This window comes from Alosa sapidissima, chromosome 6, assembly GCF_018492685.1.
Source record: "Alosa sapidissima isolate fAloSap1 chromosome 6, fAloSap1.pri, whole genome shotgun sequence".
In the NCBI taxonomy this organism is placed as follows: Eukaryota; Metazoa; Chordata; class Actinopteri; order Clupeiformes; family Clupeidae; genus Alosa; species Alosa sapidissima.
In genome coordinates this window covers 31,414,835-31,434,889 of record NC_055962.1, presented here as the reverse complement: position 1 = coordinate 31,434,889, position 20,055 = coordinate 31,414,835, and the positions used below count along the sequence as shown (strand labels likewise).

Here is a 20,055-nt window from a genome sequence, read left to right as displayed (position 1 = left end):
TAGACTTCCCACATTTTGACATTCATTTGATATTCAAATGAATATCACATTTTGTAGTAGGCCTAGCATATTCTTCAACTTTTCCCTCACTGTCAGAGTCAACACAAAAGAATGTCAGATAGCCATGGGAAACCACTGCCGTTAGTTAGCGTAATGTCGCCACATGGTGTCCAAAAGTCGAAGTAGCCAGACCTCAGGGAATTGGTTTATACCTGGACACGAGTTCGGTGTTCTTTAGGCGTAATACAGATACACTACATTTATTTTAATACAAAGTTTTAAGTGACATTATGTGTTAAATCAGGTAGGCTGTTCAATGTTTTTATGATTTTGATGAATTAATTATGATTATCATAATTAATTTTTAGAAGCATGGGTTTATTTCTAAAAAAAAATTCTGAGTAAACGATATTTGTTTTTGAATTATTTAATATAATAATAATTATAATAATAATACTTATAATAATAAAAGGCCTAATAATAAAAACATTTCTTGTAATACAGCCTATTGTGAACTAGATGACAGATTGTAGCATACTTTGTAAGCATTGGGCTTAAGCTAAATTAAAGCGTTTTATATCGGTTAGAATGAAGAGCAACAGCACCTTTCATTTTGCCTAAGCCATGTTCTCTGAGACAAAACGATGGTGATTTTTAAACGCTCCATGTGCCGGCTAAGGAGAGCATAAAGTGTTGGAGGCTAATTTAACATTTTACAGTAGCTTCAGCGCCGGCCTGAGGGCGCCACTGGGCAGAAGGAACACGGTGAGTCAGTGATGAATATTTTAGCAGACCTCTTTCTCCCTCCCTCCCTCTCTCTCTCTCTCTCTCTCTCACACACACACATACACACTCTGCCGTGTTCCCAGCGGTGGATGGGGGAAAGATGGCAACCCGTGAGCTACTGACAGCCACACAGATCAGCGTTTCCAGGCGGACAGCGGTCAAAAACGTCCTGAAATGGAACTGAGAAGACTAAAGTCCGTTCAAGAGAGATAGGAGAGTGATTCGGTCATACAAGAGAAAGAGTAAGGATTTCGTTTCCCCGCAGTTCAGCCCCTCGCGACGGCTCCTCAGCATCCGTACATCTCCGGCAGGCTTCAAAGGCTACTGTAGCATTGGCGTACATTGATATTAGAGTAGGCTAAACAGCTTTGGATATTTTGTTATATGTAACAGCGAACTGTGCTGAGGGCTCGGAAGAGAAGAGGACGAAGGGTCCGTCGCCATAATTTGTCATTTGTCATAAGAGTGGAGCAAAAAGAGACATGAGGTAAGCAAAAGCATGCGCTCGAGACAACGCGTTATTAACGCACAATGAGACGCTAGTGCTGTACGCACCCAAGCATTTATCAAATTTCAAGGTTTATTGTGTGATGAACTGAAAACAGCATATTAACATGTATTATTTTCATTCATAATGTCGACCAAGAAGGTGAAACAGCGTGTGTTTATATTGTTGTAGCCTATGTGGCGTATTTCAGGTTGAGATTGAAAAGACGCATCATTTATGTGCTCTGGTGTTTCTTCCAGTGATCTCCGATATCATAAAGGTGTGGTGGTGTGAGACTGCATTGGATGTGGAGCCCCAGTGTGCCCCGTGGTAGGCTAGGCGGCAAGGGCAAGGGCATGGATGCGAGTGTTTCATGGAGGCGAGCAGAGAATGGGTATAAAACGCCAATGCCTCCCATTCTGCCTGTGCGCTCGCGCTGTGATGTGTCATCATGGAAGGAGGGGTCTTCCGAGTGGAGCTGTTGCCATAGAAACCAGACTACACGTGTGGCATGTGGAACATGGTGATGAACTTCAGTAGGATCGCTATTGATTCTGTCACTCGGGAATTTGGCATAACATAATTAAGAATTACGCACAGGCCAATTAGCGTTGAGGCATTGTAATAGGGCTTTTAACTACAGTAAACGTTATTCAATTAGGGTATTGTTTAATCACAAAATTGCATTAGCTCGACTGCATCAGTAGCCTAGGTGTCTCATAGCCGCTGTTTATGTTGAATGGTAGGACGAGGCGTAGGCCTAGAATGTAGGCTAGGCTAGAAAGGCCCGTGTACATGATCATTTTAAAACATAGCCTATATGCTATACTTTTTACTTTATCAGGCAGTGTTTTACATTGTGTGTCTCTGTCACACCATTAGATCAGATAACCCGAGTTGGCAATAGCCATAGGCCATGTCTACTACACCAGAGAGAAGACAGACCCAGCCATTACGCAGACAGCCATTTCCTACCTCTGACCCTCAGGGAGTAGGCTAGGGAACACTGCAAGGTAGCAGCTATGCACAAACCATGTCTTGCTGTCTAATAGCAGTGCACTGCCTCTACTGGTGAAAGTGTGTATTGCTATGGTAGGCTACAGCAGAGAGGAGGATGCTTCACAAGCTGACGAGCGTCCTAAACATCACCTCTAATGTTCCTCTGAGAGACACAGAGGCCATTCCTCCCAATGGCCATCAAACTATAGAAGTCATCCCTCTTTGACACAGTGATGTGGCTAATAACTGATGTGACTTAGCCAATATATTTTTCTTTAAAAAAAAAAAAAACTTTTATGTGTGTGTTTGTTTACATGCACAGGACAGTGCAGTTGTGACCGTCACATTTCCTTTAGGAAGAGGAGATAAAGTATTGCTTATCTTCTCTTCTGTTTATCTCAACTGTCTGGACCTGTGCACCAGTGTAGCAGATGCTACTGTTGCTACTTTAAATCTAACAGTCCGTCTGGTCTGCTGTTTTTTTGTTAGCTTTCCGTATTTCTTTTGTTTTTTGTGACAGGGAAGCATATTGTAGATCTATGGATAAGGAACTACAGATTAGTTTATGGTGTTTTCGGAGGTGCCTCATTCTCATAACTCTTGAGTCCTCTCTCTGTCACACATCACTGAAATGCCAGTGTCAGCACTACACAGTCATCACCTGGAGAAGCAGTTACAGTACGCTCCACGCTGTCATGTAGATTACGTCTGCTTTAGGGGTGTAGCTCTCTCTAGGATTCATGTGGAGGATGTTATTACGGACACATTTATTAGTCACGGGTGAAGGGACATGTTGTATTCACTGGACGTTTTTAAAATCTTAGATAAAGTCCAGATGTCTTAGAGGAACTACAGTACTGTACATGGACACAGGACTGATGGCTTTCTGCAGTGTCTGGCATTGTCTAGTCCACACAGACAACCGTAAAGGTGTTGATGAGACTTGGGGAAACTTCTTGAGCAGTTGCAAGGTAACCACATAACCAGTTACATTTGTTATAGGATGATCATGAACATTTGGCTAGTGATGGGGACATGGCAAAACAACACCCTGCGTATGTAACCACCTTGTGTATCATCTTAACAATGGCAAAAACAGAATGACCTAGAATCTGAATAATTTCAGATGAATTGGAATCAGAATGTCTGGACCAAAGATTTTAGAGCACTCTAGTCTTTGGTCTGGACTGTGTGTTCAAATAAACATCGCAGTAGGCTCCATAAAAAACAGCAGAACAACAACACAACAACAACAAGCAAAGAAGGGACTGAATTAGTTCTCATTTACATGTGATTTTATTGGTACATTACGTCTTATCAGTGTTATAGTTGGTCATGAAATGTGTTTGCATGGAAATTCCCAAAAGCAGTTCAATTGGCATCATGTTGTTTTTTATAATGGCAATAGCCTGTGGCAATGTGGTGTTATTCAGTGTGTTTTTATAGAGGAGGTCCGTGTCTGCGCTCTGTATTCGTCGGCAACCCTTCTGTCGCCGAGGGTAATTCTAGTGTGCCTACGCAATATGACCTGTAAACGAATTTGCATGGAATTGCCAATAGAGGCTCCAATATGCTTGGATACTGTGATCGTGTTTGCCAATGTGTAGGTTGTGTGGCGTAACACAGTGTGTTTTTATTGACAATGGAAACGAGCCTACATGTTGTCTAGGATGGCAGTGTGGTTCTGAGCCTATACAGCACAACTGGTGAATGAATTTACATAAATTTGCAATATACTGTACAGTGTCTGCAATATATCTCATTTACCAGCCTGAGGGTTGTGTGTTTTTTTTTTTACTCATTTGCACTATCACCATGACACTCACTCACACAGAGCACCTTACCTTACCTTACTATGCACAGAGAATCACAGGCTCAGTCCCTGCCTCAGTCATTGCAAGCGCCTCTTGATTGATTAATCACCACTATTTGGATACTGTTTTTAAAATTGATTTAGATTAAGTGTTAGTTAGTATAATTTGTATTTTAGTATATTTAGTATATTCTTTATCTTCTACTGTCCTTATTGCTTAGTTGTGTTTTTATATTATATACTTTTAATTACTTTTTCTGCTGTTAGTGAATGTGTGTGTGTTGTCTGTATACTACTGAGACCTTGAATTTCCCCTGGGGATCAATAAAGTATCTATCTATCTATCTATCTACTGCCAGTGGCCTCTCACCGACACGTTGCTCTGGATGACGATGTCATTCTGTGTCTACACAACACCTGCCTCAGGAGTTAATCTGGTTCTAGTGTGGTTCTTGGGTGGTTTCAAATCAAACACGTTATTGCAATGATTCTTCCAGACAACCAGACACTTCAGAGTACGTATAGCACATTTTTATAGAAGTTAAATTAAGTACAGTATTTAAACACACGATCAATTAACCAATCAATTAGCCTTTGTTGTGGCTGGTGTTGTTTGGGTCCTGCTATTCTGAAGTTCGTGCTGGCACTGGGCAGCTGCCAGCGGTGCCTCTGGCCACAGGTCCTGTCTCGCCAGGCCAGGCCACCCGCCTCTGTGAGAGCTAGCTGGCGTTGGGTCATCTAAAGCGACCTACGTGTCAATGTTTACAAGGACTAGTCTCCCTGGATCGCATCTGGCTACTACATGCTAGCACAGCTCCTTAGCCACTACACCATCACCACCACCCTCTGGGTCACGCTAGGTAGCACAGCTCCTTAGCCACTACACTACCACCACCCTCTGGGTCACGCTAGGTAGCACAGCTCCTTAGCCACTACACTACCACCATCCTCTGGGTCACGCTAGGTAGCACAGCTCTGGGTCACGCTACATGTAGGTAGCACAGCTCCTTAGCCCCTACACTAGGTAGCACAGCTCCTTAGCCACTACACTACCACCACCCTCTGGGTCACGCTAGGTAGCACAGCTCTGGGTCACGCTACATGTAGGTAGCACAGCTCCTTAACTACTACACTACCTCCACCCTCTGGGTCACGCTAGGTAGCGCAGCTCCTTAGCCACTACACTACTTGGTGGGGCAGCCGTGGCCTACTGGTTAGTGCTTTGGACTTGCTAAACGGAGGGTTGCCGGTTCCAACCCCGACCAGTAGGAGCGGCTGAAGTGCATTTAGCCGTTACACTCTCTCACCAGGCCCCTGGCTGGTGTGCTGTGTGGTGAGCTTTGGTGTTGCATCGGAGAAAGAGAGAGGCCAGCAGTAGCCTGTGAGATGTGTGGCAGGGGTGGAGATTAGCACCAGTGGTTGGTAGATTTCAGACACCAAATAATGAGTTACTATTGAGTGGCTGGTGAACTTTACCATTTATTTGTCAGTAGGCTAGATGTCCACATGTTAAAGATGGATTCATTTCCACCCCTGGTGTGTGGTGATGGCTAGCTGTGCTCTGAGCCACCCAGACAGGCGCTGGAAGGCAGGTTGGACTAATGCAACCAGAGACTGGCAGTTTTGATCGCAGGTTCGATCTCACACTAGGCTGCCTGCTGGGCTGGTAAGTGGCGAAGCGAGTTGAGTTAGGGGTGGGTCTTTGTACCCTCCATACGAGCTGAGTTAGGGATGGGGCTTTGGACCCTCCATACAAGCTGAGTTAGGGATGGGTCTGGGCCCCAACTAGTTGAACTGGGCCTGTTGGAGGCTGCCAGTCCTTCTAGCAGGTTCTCCCACACTAGGTCGCCCGCCGGTGTGTCATGTGCTTAGGGACGGTGTTTTCGGACCCTAGATAGGAGTCGAGCAGGGTGTGGATCAGGACCCTGACCTGGGCCCCAGTAGAGTTGGACTGAGGCTATAACGGGGGCTATCTGTCTGGGAGCAGGTCCTCCAGTAGAGTTGGACTGAGGCCATAACGGGGGCTATCTGTCTGGGAGCAGGTCCTCCAGTAGAGTTGGACTGAGGCCATAACGGGGGCTGTCTGTCTGGGAGCAGGTCCTCCAGTAGAGTTGGACTGAGGCTATAACGGGGGCTATCTGTCTGGGAGCAGGTCCTCCAGTAGAGTTGGACTGAGGCCATAACGGGGGCTGTTTGTCTGGGAGCAGGTCCTCCAGTAGAGTTGGACTGAGACTATAACGGGCGCTATCTGTCTGGGAGCAGATCTCTGGACAGCTGTTGTGTTTGTGGTGAGGTTTGGTGTGAGAGTGGGGCTGATTGATGGATGGGTTTCCTGCTAGTGTGGTGTGTAGTTTAAAGTGTGGTATGCTTTTGGAGCCTTCATAGGAGGGGGCAGAGGTATAAATTGTGGACCCCCAGCAGGTTGGGCTGAGGCTGCCTGTGCAGCGAGCAGGTCCTATCCCGTTCGACACCCCCCCCCCCCCCCCCCCCCCGGGATTTTGTGTGATGAGGTTTGATGTGAGATTGGAGCCGAGGCTTGGATCTGGCTCTGATCTGGCCTGGATCTAGCATAGGTCCGGCCTGCCTGCCCTGAAGCCAGCTGGACTGAGGCTAACTAGGAGCTGGCAGTAGTGTTACCAGGTCCTCTCTCGCTGCCCGCTGGGGTGTTGTGTGTGTGTGGTGACGCGTGTGTGTTTTACCTTTGGGAGCTGGCAGTGCAGCCAGTAGGCAGTGGCCAGTTTTGTCTCACACACACACACACACACACACACACACACACTCACCCAAGGTCAGAGCCACAGCGTGCCAACTCTGACTGCAGGCCCCTCCTCCTCCAACACTTCACCCCCAATCCAGGCTCCTAGTCTCTAGTCTGCCCGAGCTAGTGCGCTAGGCCCTGTGCCAATCCTGGGCCATGGCTGGCGGTGTGGGTACTCACTCACCTGGCTGTGGTGCTAAGCTCTTCCTGTGGCCCAAACCCATGCCATCTGCTCAGCATGTGGACGCAGCCACACAGGGCTGTCTGGGCCTCTGTCATCGGAGCTTAACCACATTCTGGCCACAACGTAAAACACAACATACTTCAAATAATCTTATGTTTACATCCCCCCTTTCCCTCTGAAACCATGCAAAAAACCCTTATTATATACCAATGAGTTATTCATTTGGAAATGTGCTCCTGTGCAAAAGGAAAAAAAAACATTCTCCCTGCAATTTGCCTTTAATGTGGCCGAGCCCTTAGGACCACATAGCCGTGGAGCTGGGCTGTGACATGTCTGCTCCAGAGGAGAACAGCTGGACACTAGGGTGTGTTAGTGGGCCGTGTATGTGCAGGGTTTGTGACATCTGTCTGAGTTAATGGCATTTCTGTGTGTGTGTGCATATATATGTGTGTGTGTGTGTGTGTGTGTGCGTGTATGTGTGCGTGTATGTGTGTGTGTATGTGTGTGTGTGTGTGTGTGTGTGAGTGAGAGAGAGAGAGAGTGTGTATGGTGTGTGTGTGCGCGCACCGAGAGAGGTCGAGATGGCAGAGAGCATTGGTTAAAATGACCTTTATTTTGGTCTGTACGCTGATCAATAACAACATTTTCCCTGCAGTAGTGGACAAAGTGGATACTAGCCATGCACAGAGATTCAGATGTTGCGGCCAGCACGTCTGACATTTGGCCCCATACATTCAGTGCACAATGGTAAAGATTTACTGGGCCATGTCCTGCCATTGACCTGCTAACTTTGCTGTGTGGCTTTCCAGTTTTCCATATGTTTGACCTGATTCTGTGAGGGATTCGAATGGGACTAGAACCGACATGGACATTCATTAGCTAGTCACTACCTCAACCACTGACCAGTAAACACAGAAAGCTAGCGAAATAGCAGCCAATAATGGACCAGAGCTGGACTTGCTGGTCACAACCTGCAAATGTTTTTTTTTATGCTTTTAGCTTCATTTACATGTATTCATTTGGCAGACAGACAGACAGACAGACGCGTTTATACAAAACTACTATGACTATCTATGTGACTATTCATTTGGCAGACAGACAGACGCGTTTATACAAAACTACTATGACTATCTATGTGACTATTCATTTGGCAGACAGACACGTTTATTGAAAGCTCCTATGATTATCTGTGAACACACACAGACGGTCTGAGGGGGTTGTTCTCAACGAACAATCATTGGCGCTGGACCAGGGGGACAGTTTGCAATCAAACAATCAAACAATCAAACAATTGATTGAAAATCAGACAGCTTGGAATGTTAACACAAAAACATTCAGATTTGAAAGTTCTAAAGCAATTTGCAGAATTTGAATTCACCTCCGTATACTCCAGGCCCACAGACTGGGGGCAGGAAATAAGCCAAACTGAGAAGCACTCAGCGTTTCATTTGAAACATCACTTCAAAGTGTTTGTGTGGTAGTCTTGTGATCCTTCGCATATTTTACCGTTTGAATATCTAAAGCGTTCGAGTCTGCGCTGGGAGGCGGCGCTCCAGATTGACAGTACTGGGTTAGTCTGATCCGCTCTGCACTCTTTATTTATTTAGTCTGATTGTTTTTCAGTTCATGTGCCAACATAGACTGTACCCTTCGCTGAAAAAAACAAAAAAAAGAATAGAAGTTGCTTGTTTAATCCATTCTGTCTGTGTCTATGGTTAATCCATATCCATTTTCATCTCTCTGGACCGTACAGTGCAGTGGGAGGCGTCTCCAGTCAGCACTGCTGGTGACGTAAACTCCAGGGCTCTCTTTTAAATTTGTTGTTTTTTTTAATATATTTATATAAATTTTTATATATAATATAATTTTTATATATTTAATATTTTTGGGGCTTTTTTTTGCCTTTATTTGGATAGGACAGTGGAGAGTGACAGGAAGCAAGTGGGAGAGAGAGAGATGGGGTGGGATCGGGAAATGACCGCAGGTCGGATTTGAACCTGGGTCGCCGTGGGCACTCGGACCTGTATATGGTGCGAGCGCTGTGGCCTGCTGCGCCACAGCCGATTGGGGAGTCTGTCTGATCGGCACCTGCTGAGGAAGCTAGCATTTGGTTAAACCACGCTAGGTGTTCAGTTCTATTCTGTTTGATTTTCTGTCTCTGTTCTGACTGGACAGGGCAGTGTAGTCTCACGCTGGTGCTGACCAGCCCAGATGTGGAGCTGTGCTGGTGATGTAAGTCTGGCCATTTCTCTCTCTCTCTCTCTCTCTCTCAATCTTTCTCTCTTCTCGGCACAAAAAAGACTAATTTCTTCCTGTTAGTCACGCCCCACCTGTCTCTATTCCCCTCAAGCAGGTCCCGCCCCACACTTTTACAACTGCGGTCATTTGTTAGGTCATTGTTGTCTTAGTCATTGTTTGTCAGATGATCAGCTGTAGTTGATATTTTAAAGACATCAGAAGCATTCAGGGCCCAGTCAGTGTTCTACAGATTGCTGTGAAGTGATGTGTGTAGCAGAGCTTGTGTGTGTGTGTGTGTGTGTGTGTGTGTGTGTGTGTGTATGTCTGTGTGTCTGTCTAGGTGTGTGTCATTGTAAGAGAATGGAGTCATTTTATTGAATGTTGAATGGAAAGTTTTCGTTAGTCAAGCGGAAGCTTGCCCTGGGCTTACACATACACGCACACCACACACCAGACAGGTCACCAAAGGTCAAAGACATGAAATGGCCAATCAGATACAGGGGAGAATAGGAAAAGAGAGAGAGAGAAAAGGATGAATGAGGAGGATAAGGAGGATAAGGAGTGTTTCTCCAGACCTGTACCATGTGATGTTGTGAGAGGGCAGGGGCTGTGAAAGGGATGGGGAAGGTGACTGCCACTGCACTGTAGGGGGAGCTGCTAGGGTTGGGCGATGTCGCCTAAATTGGCATTTGACGATGTGTACAGTAAAACATCGTGATGGACGATGATATCGTGGGGGGGATTAATTAGCCTATAGCCTAGGTATGTCTGTACAGAAATACATTTATAGTGTTCTACATACAAAAATAAAAAGGATATTATATAGGCTATACGGCTTGATGAAAGTGGACAGCTAAGAGAGACATACTGACCAGGCTACCGAAATTGTGTGGAAGATCTGCTCCAAGAAAATTGTTGTGAAAGACGGATAGACAATCAATCTGAACACTTGCGTGTGCACCAACCAGCGGAATATTACACATTGCCAGCCTTAGCTGGGCCCAGCAAAAACGCTACTTAAGACTATATCGTGGTCACTCATTTAAAATCTTAGTACTAGGCAGCATCCCACGTTATCAGGCTACCGTCTATGCTGATATGAGGGCGGCGGGAAGTGAAAGTAAAGGGCTGCGATCGCGCAGTCCAGGCTATAGGAGGGCGAAGTAAAAACACTTTTACAAATAGCGAATCCCGATTACCACTCCGCTGCTGTCTGGGACTTTTGCTAAATGCATGAAATACAAGCCTTACAGTGAAAGACGAATAGGCTACCTTCTGATCCTATAATTAACGAAATAAATAGTTTATTTTAACACAGAGGAGAAGGACGCATTTGGCGCTCGCTGTAGCTTTGCAAAAATATTTGAGTGCTAGAATGTCCTAGTCGTAGCCTAACAATAATAAATCTATATTTTCTGCTAAAACATTAGGCTACCTATTATGTCCAATGTAGGCTATAGGCCTGCGAGACATGTAGGCTACAAAAAGACAATTAGGCTACACATTCACGTCACAGTCAGGAATTATTTTAATAAGAGGGTAGACTAATAAGTCTTTTATTTTACAAGATGGTAGACTAATACGTGATAACTGTTTGGTTGACAGCCTTTAAAGTAGGCTCAATTTCATTTTCAGGGAAAGGTTTTTTATGTTTTAGCCTGTTACAGCAGGAATTAGTGACTGGCATGTGGGGGCGTGGCATCACGATGGTTGCTTTCCATCGTGATGCCTGTCAACCATCACGATGGACGATGATATCGTCCATCGGCACAACCCTAGGAGCTGCATAACTCAGGACTGGAAGTGTATCTCTTATTTTGGCCCTGATCTGGCATTGGTCTGGCCCTGATTTGGCCTAGTTTAGGTTCTGATCTGGCCCTCCTCTGGTTCTGATCTGCCTCCGATCAAGGTCTTGTGAAGGAATTATGTGGCTTTGTGCAGCTCAGTGTGTGTGTGGGAGTTTGGGTGTCTTTCAGCACAGAGCATTCGGATCATCTGGTATTTGGTAGTCAGGCTGATTTGTAATGGATGACAGAAAGAGACCTGTCATGCACAGGCACATATACACACACAGACACACACACACACACACACACACCTACACACACACAGACAAAGTCACAGTCACACACACATAGTCTCAGTTTAATAGAAATGGTCAGCAATAATGGTAGATAGATAGATAGATAGATAGATAGATAGATAGATAGATAGATACTTTATTGATCCCCAGGGGAAATTCAAGGAAGGTAGGTGGGTAGTTTACATGCACAGGTCATACACACATATAAATATTCCACGCATGCACACACACACATACACACATATATATAAATATTCCATGCAGATCTGGAGCACCCCGGCAATGAAACCAGCAGACAGAACTAGTGGGAGTGCTAGAGCAGACAGGCAGGCACCACTGAATTGGACACACACACACACACACACACACACACACACACACACACACACACACACACACACACACACATTCTTACACTATTGTGGATGCTAGCTCAAACACACACACACAGCACACACACACACACACACACACACACACACACACACACACAACACACACATTCTTACACTATTGTGGATGCTAGCTCAAACACACACACACAGCACACACACAATCTTATACTATTGTAGACACCCTTATATCAGCTCCTCTGAGGTGTGTGAGGTAATTACATGAATCAGCTCCTGGCAGTGTGTGTGTGTGTGTGTGTGTGTGTGTGTGTGTTCACTGTATGTGAATGTGTGTTTGTGTGCCATGTGGATCCTGGTGTCTGTGTGCATTATGTATATAAGGGTAGATGTGTGTGTTTGTGTCTGAAATGTAGGCCAGGCATGACAGTCTCTCTGCTGGTGTGCACCGCTCTGCATCATGTGTGTGTGTGTGTGGGGGGGGGGGGGGGGGGGGGGTGCGTGTGCACTTGTCTGTGTATGTGTTGGCACCTGTGTGTGTGTGTGTGTGTGTGTGTGTGTGTGTGTGTGTCTGTGCTCCTGTTTGTGTGTGTGTGTGTGTGTGTGTATACAGTATGTGTGCTTGTATGTGTATAAGTATAAGTATAAGTATATATACTCTTTTGAGCCAGTGAGGGAAATTTGGTCTCTGCATTTATCCCAATCCGTAAATTAGTGAAACACACTCAGCACACAGTGAACACACAGTGAGGTGAAGCACATGAAGCACACACTAATCCCGACGCAGTGAGCTGCCTGCATCAACAGCGGCGCTTGGGGAGCATGTGTGTGTGCACCTACTGTATGTGTATGTCTGCATACTCATGTTTGCATATATGGTGTGTGTGCATGTAATGGTATGTGTGTGTGTGTGTGTGTGGTCGCCTCTGTCGTGTGTCATTTGTCATGGGTCGTCCAATCCTGTTAGAGGATGAGCTGTAGTGGCTGAGTTAAGGAGACTTGAGAAGTCATGTGACTCCACCTCTCTCCCTCTCCCTCTAACTCTCTCTCTCTCTCTGTCTTTCTCTTTCTCTCCCTCTCTCTCTCTCCCTTTCCCTCCCTCTCTCTTTCTCTCCCTCTCTCTCTTTCTATACATTTTTTCTCTTTCTTTCCCTCTTTATCGATTCATCTCCTCTATCCCTCTCTCCCAGTCCCTTTCCTCCTCCACTCCCTCTCTCCTCTCTTTTCTTTCTCTCTCTCTCTCCTTCTCCCTCTGCCCTGGTCTCCCTGAGTGACAGGTAAGCAGTCACGAGAGAGTGTGTGCGTCGTGGTGTGTGTCTCCTTTCGCCAGGAACAGCGCCACTTCATTTCTACTCTCTCTCCCTCTCTCCCTCCCTCTCCCTTCCTCCAATACCATCTGATCAGGGATCAGTCTGTTTCTCCCTTCTCTCCCATCTCTCCTCTCCTGTCCTCTCCTCCTGTCCACTCTGTTCCTCTCCCCTGGGACTCGGAGCAGGCCATGTACGAGCTGGATGAGTATGGGTAAGACTGTCTCTTTTCTCTCTCTTCTTTCTTCTTCTCCTTCTTCATCTTCTTCTTCTTCTTCTTCTTCTTCTTCTTTCTTCTTATTCTTTCTTCTTCTTCTTCTTCTTCTTCTTCTTCTTCTTCTCCTCCTCGTAGACACATTTCTCTGATCTGCCTGCGGTCTGTCAGCACAGTTGTGTTCATTTATGTGATCAGAGTAACTTGCGTACAGTACAGTGTGTCCTAAGATTATCCCATAATGACGGCTTGTGGTAGAAACTTTATTGTTTCAGCCATTCAGACTTGGTTTTGTTGGAGGTGGTTCACTCCAGACCAATTCAAATGATGGCAAACTTTCTGCTTCTTCTTTTCGGTACATTCTCTTGCTGGTGTGGCAAATTGTTTTGTCTGTGTTTTTTTTTTTCATCACAGTCTCGCTGGTGTGCCACACAGCTCGGTCTGTGATGTGGTTTGTGATTGTTTCCAGATTAATCATCAGTGTTACTTCCACACAAGATTCTAAAACTCCACACAACATTCAAAGGACCCATTCGATGGATATTCTTTAGAGTGTTCATTCCTCAACATTCTTGACACACTAGTGTGACGGTAGCAAACCTGCTTGAGGCTATCCAGAGCCTGCTAGCACTAGCTGCTAATGACACCACTGTCATGCATTTGGTACCCAGAAACACACATGCTGAGGAGAATGTATATCTATTCTGTACTGTGTGTGGCCTTGGATAGAAGCTGGACTAGTAGCAGTACCTCTTGGTAGCACTAGCTGCTAACACACCAACATCATGCGTTTGACACTAAGAAATGAAGTCTGCAATCTACTATATCGTGGCTGTGGATGAAAGCCCCTGGTGTGGCAATTGTGCATGTGTACTACGTTGCTGTATGTGGCGTGTGGTATGTTGCATGTGGCGTGTAGACATAGTGTCATATGTTCAGCTCTGTGCAGTTCACAGACTCATGGCCTGTAGCCAGGCTGAACAGGATAAGCAGTTGGCCGATTGGAGTTAATTCTGTTGCAGATCAGCCCTGATCTGGTGGTGGCTGCTTCTGGCAATGCTTAACGCTTAACGAGTAATTATGTATCACATATTACTTTGGACATTTTAACTTGTGAATGTGTGTGTCTGTGTGTGTGTATAAGTGAGTGTGTGAGTGCATGTGTGTGCATGCTTGTGTGTGTGTGTGTGTGTGTGTGTGTGTTTACGTATGCGTATGCACGATTGCACGTGACAGCAAAAACCTTTGCTGTGTTCGATACAACAGTCATATAAATAATTAGAGCTTCAGATTTCATAGTTGGTCGTTATAGTGTTATTACATGATATGTAATAACAGCTTTGTGTGTGTGTGTGTGTTTCTGTGTGTGTGTGTGTGTGTGTGTGTGTTGGCTTGCATGCACATCATGTGCCACAATGCTTTGTGATCTGATCCCAGCTGACTTGACACTCCACTTTACCCCCTCCCCCACCCCTGCAGGCAGCGGGCAGCTACACTGACCAATGAGCTTTGACAGGAGCCTGATTTAGGGGCGGGAACTGTATGTGTGATTGGCTGCTGCTGCTGTCAATCAGAGGGAATCCTCTGTAGGCTTGCTGGTTTGTGACCTTGGAGAACCTGAACCGGCATCAGCCCCAGAGACAGCTGGCCAAGGCCTCTCCTTTCTCTTCTCTTTTTTATCTGTCTCTCTTTCACTTTCTCTTTGTCTTCTCTTCTTTATCTGTCTCTCTATCTGTCTCTTTCTCTTTCATCTCTGTCTTGCTTTCTTTTCAGTTCTGCCTGTTCTGCCTGTCTGTCTCTCTGGTCTGTGTTCTCTCATTCTGTTCTGCCTGTCTGTCTCCCTGGTCTGTGTTCTCTCGTTCTGGCCGACTGTGTTAAAGACAGATGGGCTCTTCAGAGGAGTCCAGAAGAGCCCTGATCAGCGGTCTGACTGACAGGAAGGAGAAACAGAGAGGAGGATCAGAGACAGGAAGTGGGAATGAGGGGGAAAGAGAGGGAGCATTGACACTGGACCAGCTCTCATGGGTGTGTGTATGTGCTCTTTCTCTCTTTCTTTCTCTCTCTCTCTCTCCTAAAAGATTAAGTGCTTATGCAGCTCATCATCCCTGCAGTGCAGTGCCTCTTGACCTTTCCTCAACAGACATTCCTGAATATCTGCTCCACGCACACACACACACACACACACACACACACACACACACACACACACACACACACACACACACACACACACACCACAGAGGGGACTAGTCCCAGTCCACACACACACACACACACACACACACACACACACATACACACACACACACACACACACCACACACACACACACACACACACACACACACACCACAGAGGGAACTAGTCCCAGTCCACACACACACACACACACAAACACACACACACACGCACACACACACACACACACACACTCACCACCAGGGAACTAGCCCCAGTCCGTTCTGCCCCATGCAGACCAGAGGCACTGGGCATGCTCCCTCCTCCAGCATGACAGCACATGGCCATTCAAAATGGCCGCTCCTGTAGCATTAGGTATGGGGCCCTGCTCAGCACTCACAGGCGATCACAGGCAATGCAAGGGAATATGCATTTTTAATATTAAGCCTGCGCACGTGCTCGTGGAAGAGCCATACTGGCTGGTAATCCCGTCACCCCAAAGCACACACTGCCTGTGCGGCGACTATAGGAGAGAGGGCCATGTGGCCAGCTGCTGAGAAAATTATTATATCTATACATTATATATATAATCAGAAAAGAGTATATATATATAATGTAGCACATGCATAACAGTGTCCACTAAGATGGGTGCAGAAAAAAATAAGAGACCAATGCAAAAAATTTGATTCATTAAAGGCCCACCCACTATGCAGGTTTTTTAGCTTAATATGCACGTTTTTAAGCTTAATTAACCTTCATTTAACAGCTTCAGAGTCATTGGGATGGTTATATGACTTTTTTCGGGTTGAATGGTGGCCGTCTCGCTTCCCCCTAGCGCCTGTGAGCGGAAAAACCACCTTTGCAACTGTGGGCCGGCGGGCCGACGGTCTCGGTGTCAGGAATTATAACGAGTGTAACGAATTGCTTTACTGCATTCAAATACACATACACGCCAGGCACCGGCTAGAAAAAGGTAGCGATGGAGTTTCTCAGACATTCGTCATGACAGAGCCAGTGAAAAAGAAGCAAAAACCGAGAAAACAGTAAGGAAATTGCCAATACTGCATAGTTTACCTTTAAGAGATTCAAATGTCAGTCAGCAACCGTAGGATGACATCAGAAAAATGTGCAGTGGTCTCTTCATTTTTTTCCAGAGCTGTATATAATGTAGCACATACATCACAGTGTCTACTAAGATGGGTGCAGGATCAAAATGAATCTAGCAATGCTGAAAAATGGAGAAAGTTGTTCATTGAAAAGTGAAATGATTTAATTAAGTGATATTTTTAGCCATCAGCTCTGTGCCTTGTAGGGTAAAACATGACTACTGGCAAATAAAATCATTATTTTAAAGCTTTTTGATGTATAGATGTGCTGTGCTGTGCTGTGCTGTGCTGTGCTGTGCTGTGCTGTGCTGTGCTGTGTTGTGCTGTATTGTGCTGTGCTGTGCGCCACTGTGCTGTATTGTGATGTGCTGTATTGTGTGTGCTGTATTGTGCTGTGCTGTGCTGTATTGTGCTGTGCTGTGCTGTATTGTGCTGTATTGTGCTGTGCTGTGCTGTATTGTGTGTGCTGTGCTGTATTGTGTGTGCTGTGCTGTACTGTGCTGTGCTGTGCTCCGCTGTGCTGTATTGTGATGTGCAGTGCTGTGCTGTGCTGTGCTGTGCTGTGCTGTGCTGTGCTGTGCTGTGCTGTGCTGTGTTGTGTTGTGTTGTGTTGTGTTGTGTTGTGCTGTGCTGTGCTGTATTGTGTGTGCTGTGCTGTATTGTGTGTGCTGTGCTGTGCTGTATTGTGCTGTGCTGTGCTGTGCTGTGCTGTGCTGTGCTGTGCTGTGTTGTGTTGTGTTGTGTTGTGCTGTGCTGTGCTGTGCTGTGTTGTACGTCTGTGCACTGTGAAGCAGCTGAATGTAGGCTGAAAGTCTGTCCCTGTCCCAGTGTCACCCCGGGGCTGCGCTGTATATCAAATCTCCCTCTAGCTGATAAACCACATATGATAAGAGAGCTGGAGAAATGAAATAGGAGGACGCCTGTAATCTGTGGGCAGGCCGGGGGCTGTACTGTACGTGTGTGTGTGTGTGTGTGTGCGTGCGTGCGTGTGTGTATGTGTGTGTGTGTGTGTATAATGTGTGGGTGGGTGGGGGCTGTATGTATGTGTGCGTGCGTGTACTGTATGTGTTTGTGTATGTGTATGTGTGTGTGTGTGTGTGTGCGTGTGCGTGCGTGCGTGTATGTGTGTGTGTGTGTGTGTGTGTGTACTGTACCTTTAGCAGGTGTGTGGGTGGGTGGGGGCTGTATGTATGTGTGCGTGCGTGTATGTGTGTATGTGTGTGTGTATATAATCTGTGGGCAGGCCGGGGGCTGTACGTGTGTGTGTGTGTGTGTGTGTATAATGTGTGGCTGGGTGGGGGGCTGTTGCCTGTAAATGTCCTGCAGTCATGTTTGGCCAGTATGTTTGCTACAGTATGTTAGCAACCTGGCGTTGGAAGTATATAAGTTGGGCATAAACCTTTAGCAGCCACAATGCTGCCCAGGTGCATGTATTCAGGGTTACATTTTTGGCCTTATGAAAGAATATAATATCTCATACCAACCCAATAATGATAATAATAATAATGTTGGTCATTATGTTCTATGAGAGCCCTTGGAATCTTCCCTAACTTCCCTCCAATCCCAACTGTATTACAGTAATCACTGATATCTCATCATAGCTGTTGTCTATGTGTCTGTCTCCTTTGTAATCCAGTCTCATATTGAACCTGTTGCATTACGGTAACACCTGTCTGGAAGGCAGTCGGAATGGGAGAGTTCTATCACCATACATCAGAAATCGTTGTCAGCCCAGGCCTCCCAGCCCAGGTCTCCTCTGCATTGCAGCTCGAATGTTATTCCTCATTTTGTGAGTCGCTTTGGATAAAAGTGTCTGATGAATGAATGAGTGTATAAGTAACAGCAACCAGGGACACACTGGAAATATGGCACATTTATGACACTGTTCCCTAGCACGGTGTAGTGTGTTAATCAGCCAATCAGGATTCACATAGCCTGAGAGACAGAGAGAGGGAGGGATAGAGAGGTTAGATGGACAGAGAGAGAGAGGGAGGGATGGAGAGGTTAGATGGACAGAGAGAGAGAGAGGGAGGGATGGAGAGGTTAGATGGACAGAGAGAGAGAGAGGGAGGGATGGAGAGGTTAGATGAACAGAGAGAGAGAGAAGGATGGAGAGGTTAGATGAACACAGAGAGAGAGAGGGAGGGAGGGATGGAGAGGTTAGATGGACAGAGAGAGAGAGAGAGGGGGAAGGATGGAGAGGTTAGATGGACACAGAGAGAGAGAGGGAGGTATAGAGAGGTTAGATGGACAGGGTGAGATGGACAGAGAGAAAGGGAAGGATGAAGAGGTTAGATGGACAGAGAGAGAGGGAGGGATGGAGAGGTTAGATGTAGTGAGTGAGATGGACAGAGAGAAAGAGCTGGGAAAAGAGAGCAGAAGGAAGATGGATAGAAAGAAAATAAAATGTAGCGAGAGCTTGGGGAAGAGAGCAGAAGGAAGATAGATAGAAAGAAAGAAAAGGAGATAAAAGGAAAGAAAAACAAACAGTGTAGAGAGTGTGGTGTGGTGAAATAAGCTCTGCTTCAGCGCAGTGGCTCTCTATCATTAAAGGACAATATTGAAAAATATGACATACTGTAGCTCTAAATATTTTACGCCTGGTGTTCTCTATGTGATGACTGAGTAGATCTGAGGAGACAGAAGGACAGAAGCACTGAGAGATACGGACGCACAGACAGAGAGACAGAGAGACAGACAGAGAGAGAGAGAGAGAGAGAGGGCCTGAAGGCGAAGGAAACACACACACCTTGATCTAAAAATACCCCCCTCTCTGAATATTGTAAATGCCAAATGGCACAGTGATGTTACACTAGAGTATAGTCAGAGAGAGAAAGAGATGGAGGGAGAGATAGAGAGAGAAAGAGAGAGAAAGTGTGTGTCTGTGTGGGGGGGTGCATTTGGGTGAGATGGTAAGCATAGTGGAGGTTGAGTGTGTGTGAGACAGAGAGAGAGAGAGAGAGAGAGAGAGAGAGCAGAGGTTAAGAAAAGGAGGAGGATGTGCATGTGCGTGTGTGTGTATGTGTGTGTGTGTGTGTGTTTGTGGGTAGGTGGGTGTGGGTGTGTGTGTGTGTGCATTTGGGTGAGATGGTAAGCCTAGTGGAGGTTGAGTGTGTGTTGAGGGAGAGAGAGAGCAGAGGTTGAAAAAAGGAGGAGGATGTGTGTGTGTGTGTGTGTGTGTGTGTCTGTGTGTGTGTGTTGGAGGCAGCGGTGGGCGGGGCTTGTAGGCTGCACCACTGGCAGCTCATTGCTCATGTCACAGCTGGGAGAGAGAAGAGGGGGATGATGAAAAGAGGGATGGAGGAGTGGGGGAGGGAGAAGGTAATCCACTCAGCCAGCCAGCAAGAGAGAGAGAAGAGAGATGGAGAAAGAGAGAGAGGCTGAGGGCAACGCCTCGCTGTGAGCATCATTTCATTCAGTACTCCCAACCAGTGCCATTTATCTCCCCCTCTCTCGTTTGCTCTCACACTCTTTCTGTCTGTTACACTCTCATGTGCTCTCTCTCTATCCCTCTCTCTGTCTCTCTCTCTCTCTCTCTCTCTCTCTCTCTCT

General features: G+C 46.2%; 1 protein-coding gene across 2 annotated transcripts in view; it reads left to right on the top strand.

Annotated features, from left to right (window-relative positions):
* The first annotated feature begins 840 nt into the window (after positions 1–840).
* evlb (Enah/Vasp-like b) overlaps positions 841–20,055 on the top strand; it is a 77,156-nt gene continuing 57,941 nt past the window's right edge. The window contains exons 1-2 of one of the 2 annotated variants that reach the window (XM_042094787.1): positions 841–1,028; positions 1,180–1,273. In XM_042094787.1, the coding sequence (XP_041950721.1) occupies positions 1,269–1,273 (5 nt within the window). In that variant the 5' untranslated portion in view covers positions 841–1,028; positions 1,180–1,268. Of the gene's footprint in view, positions 1,029–1,179; positions 1,274–13,193; positions 13,220–20,055 lie in introns of those variants that run through there. The other variant, XM_042094786.1, reaches the window with a different exon arrangement.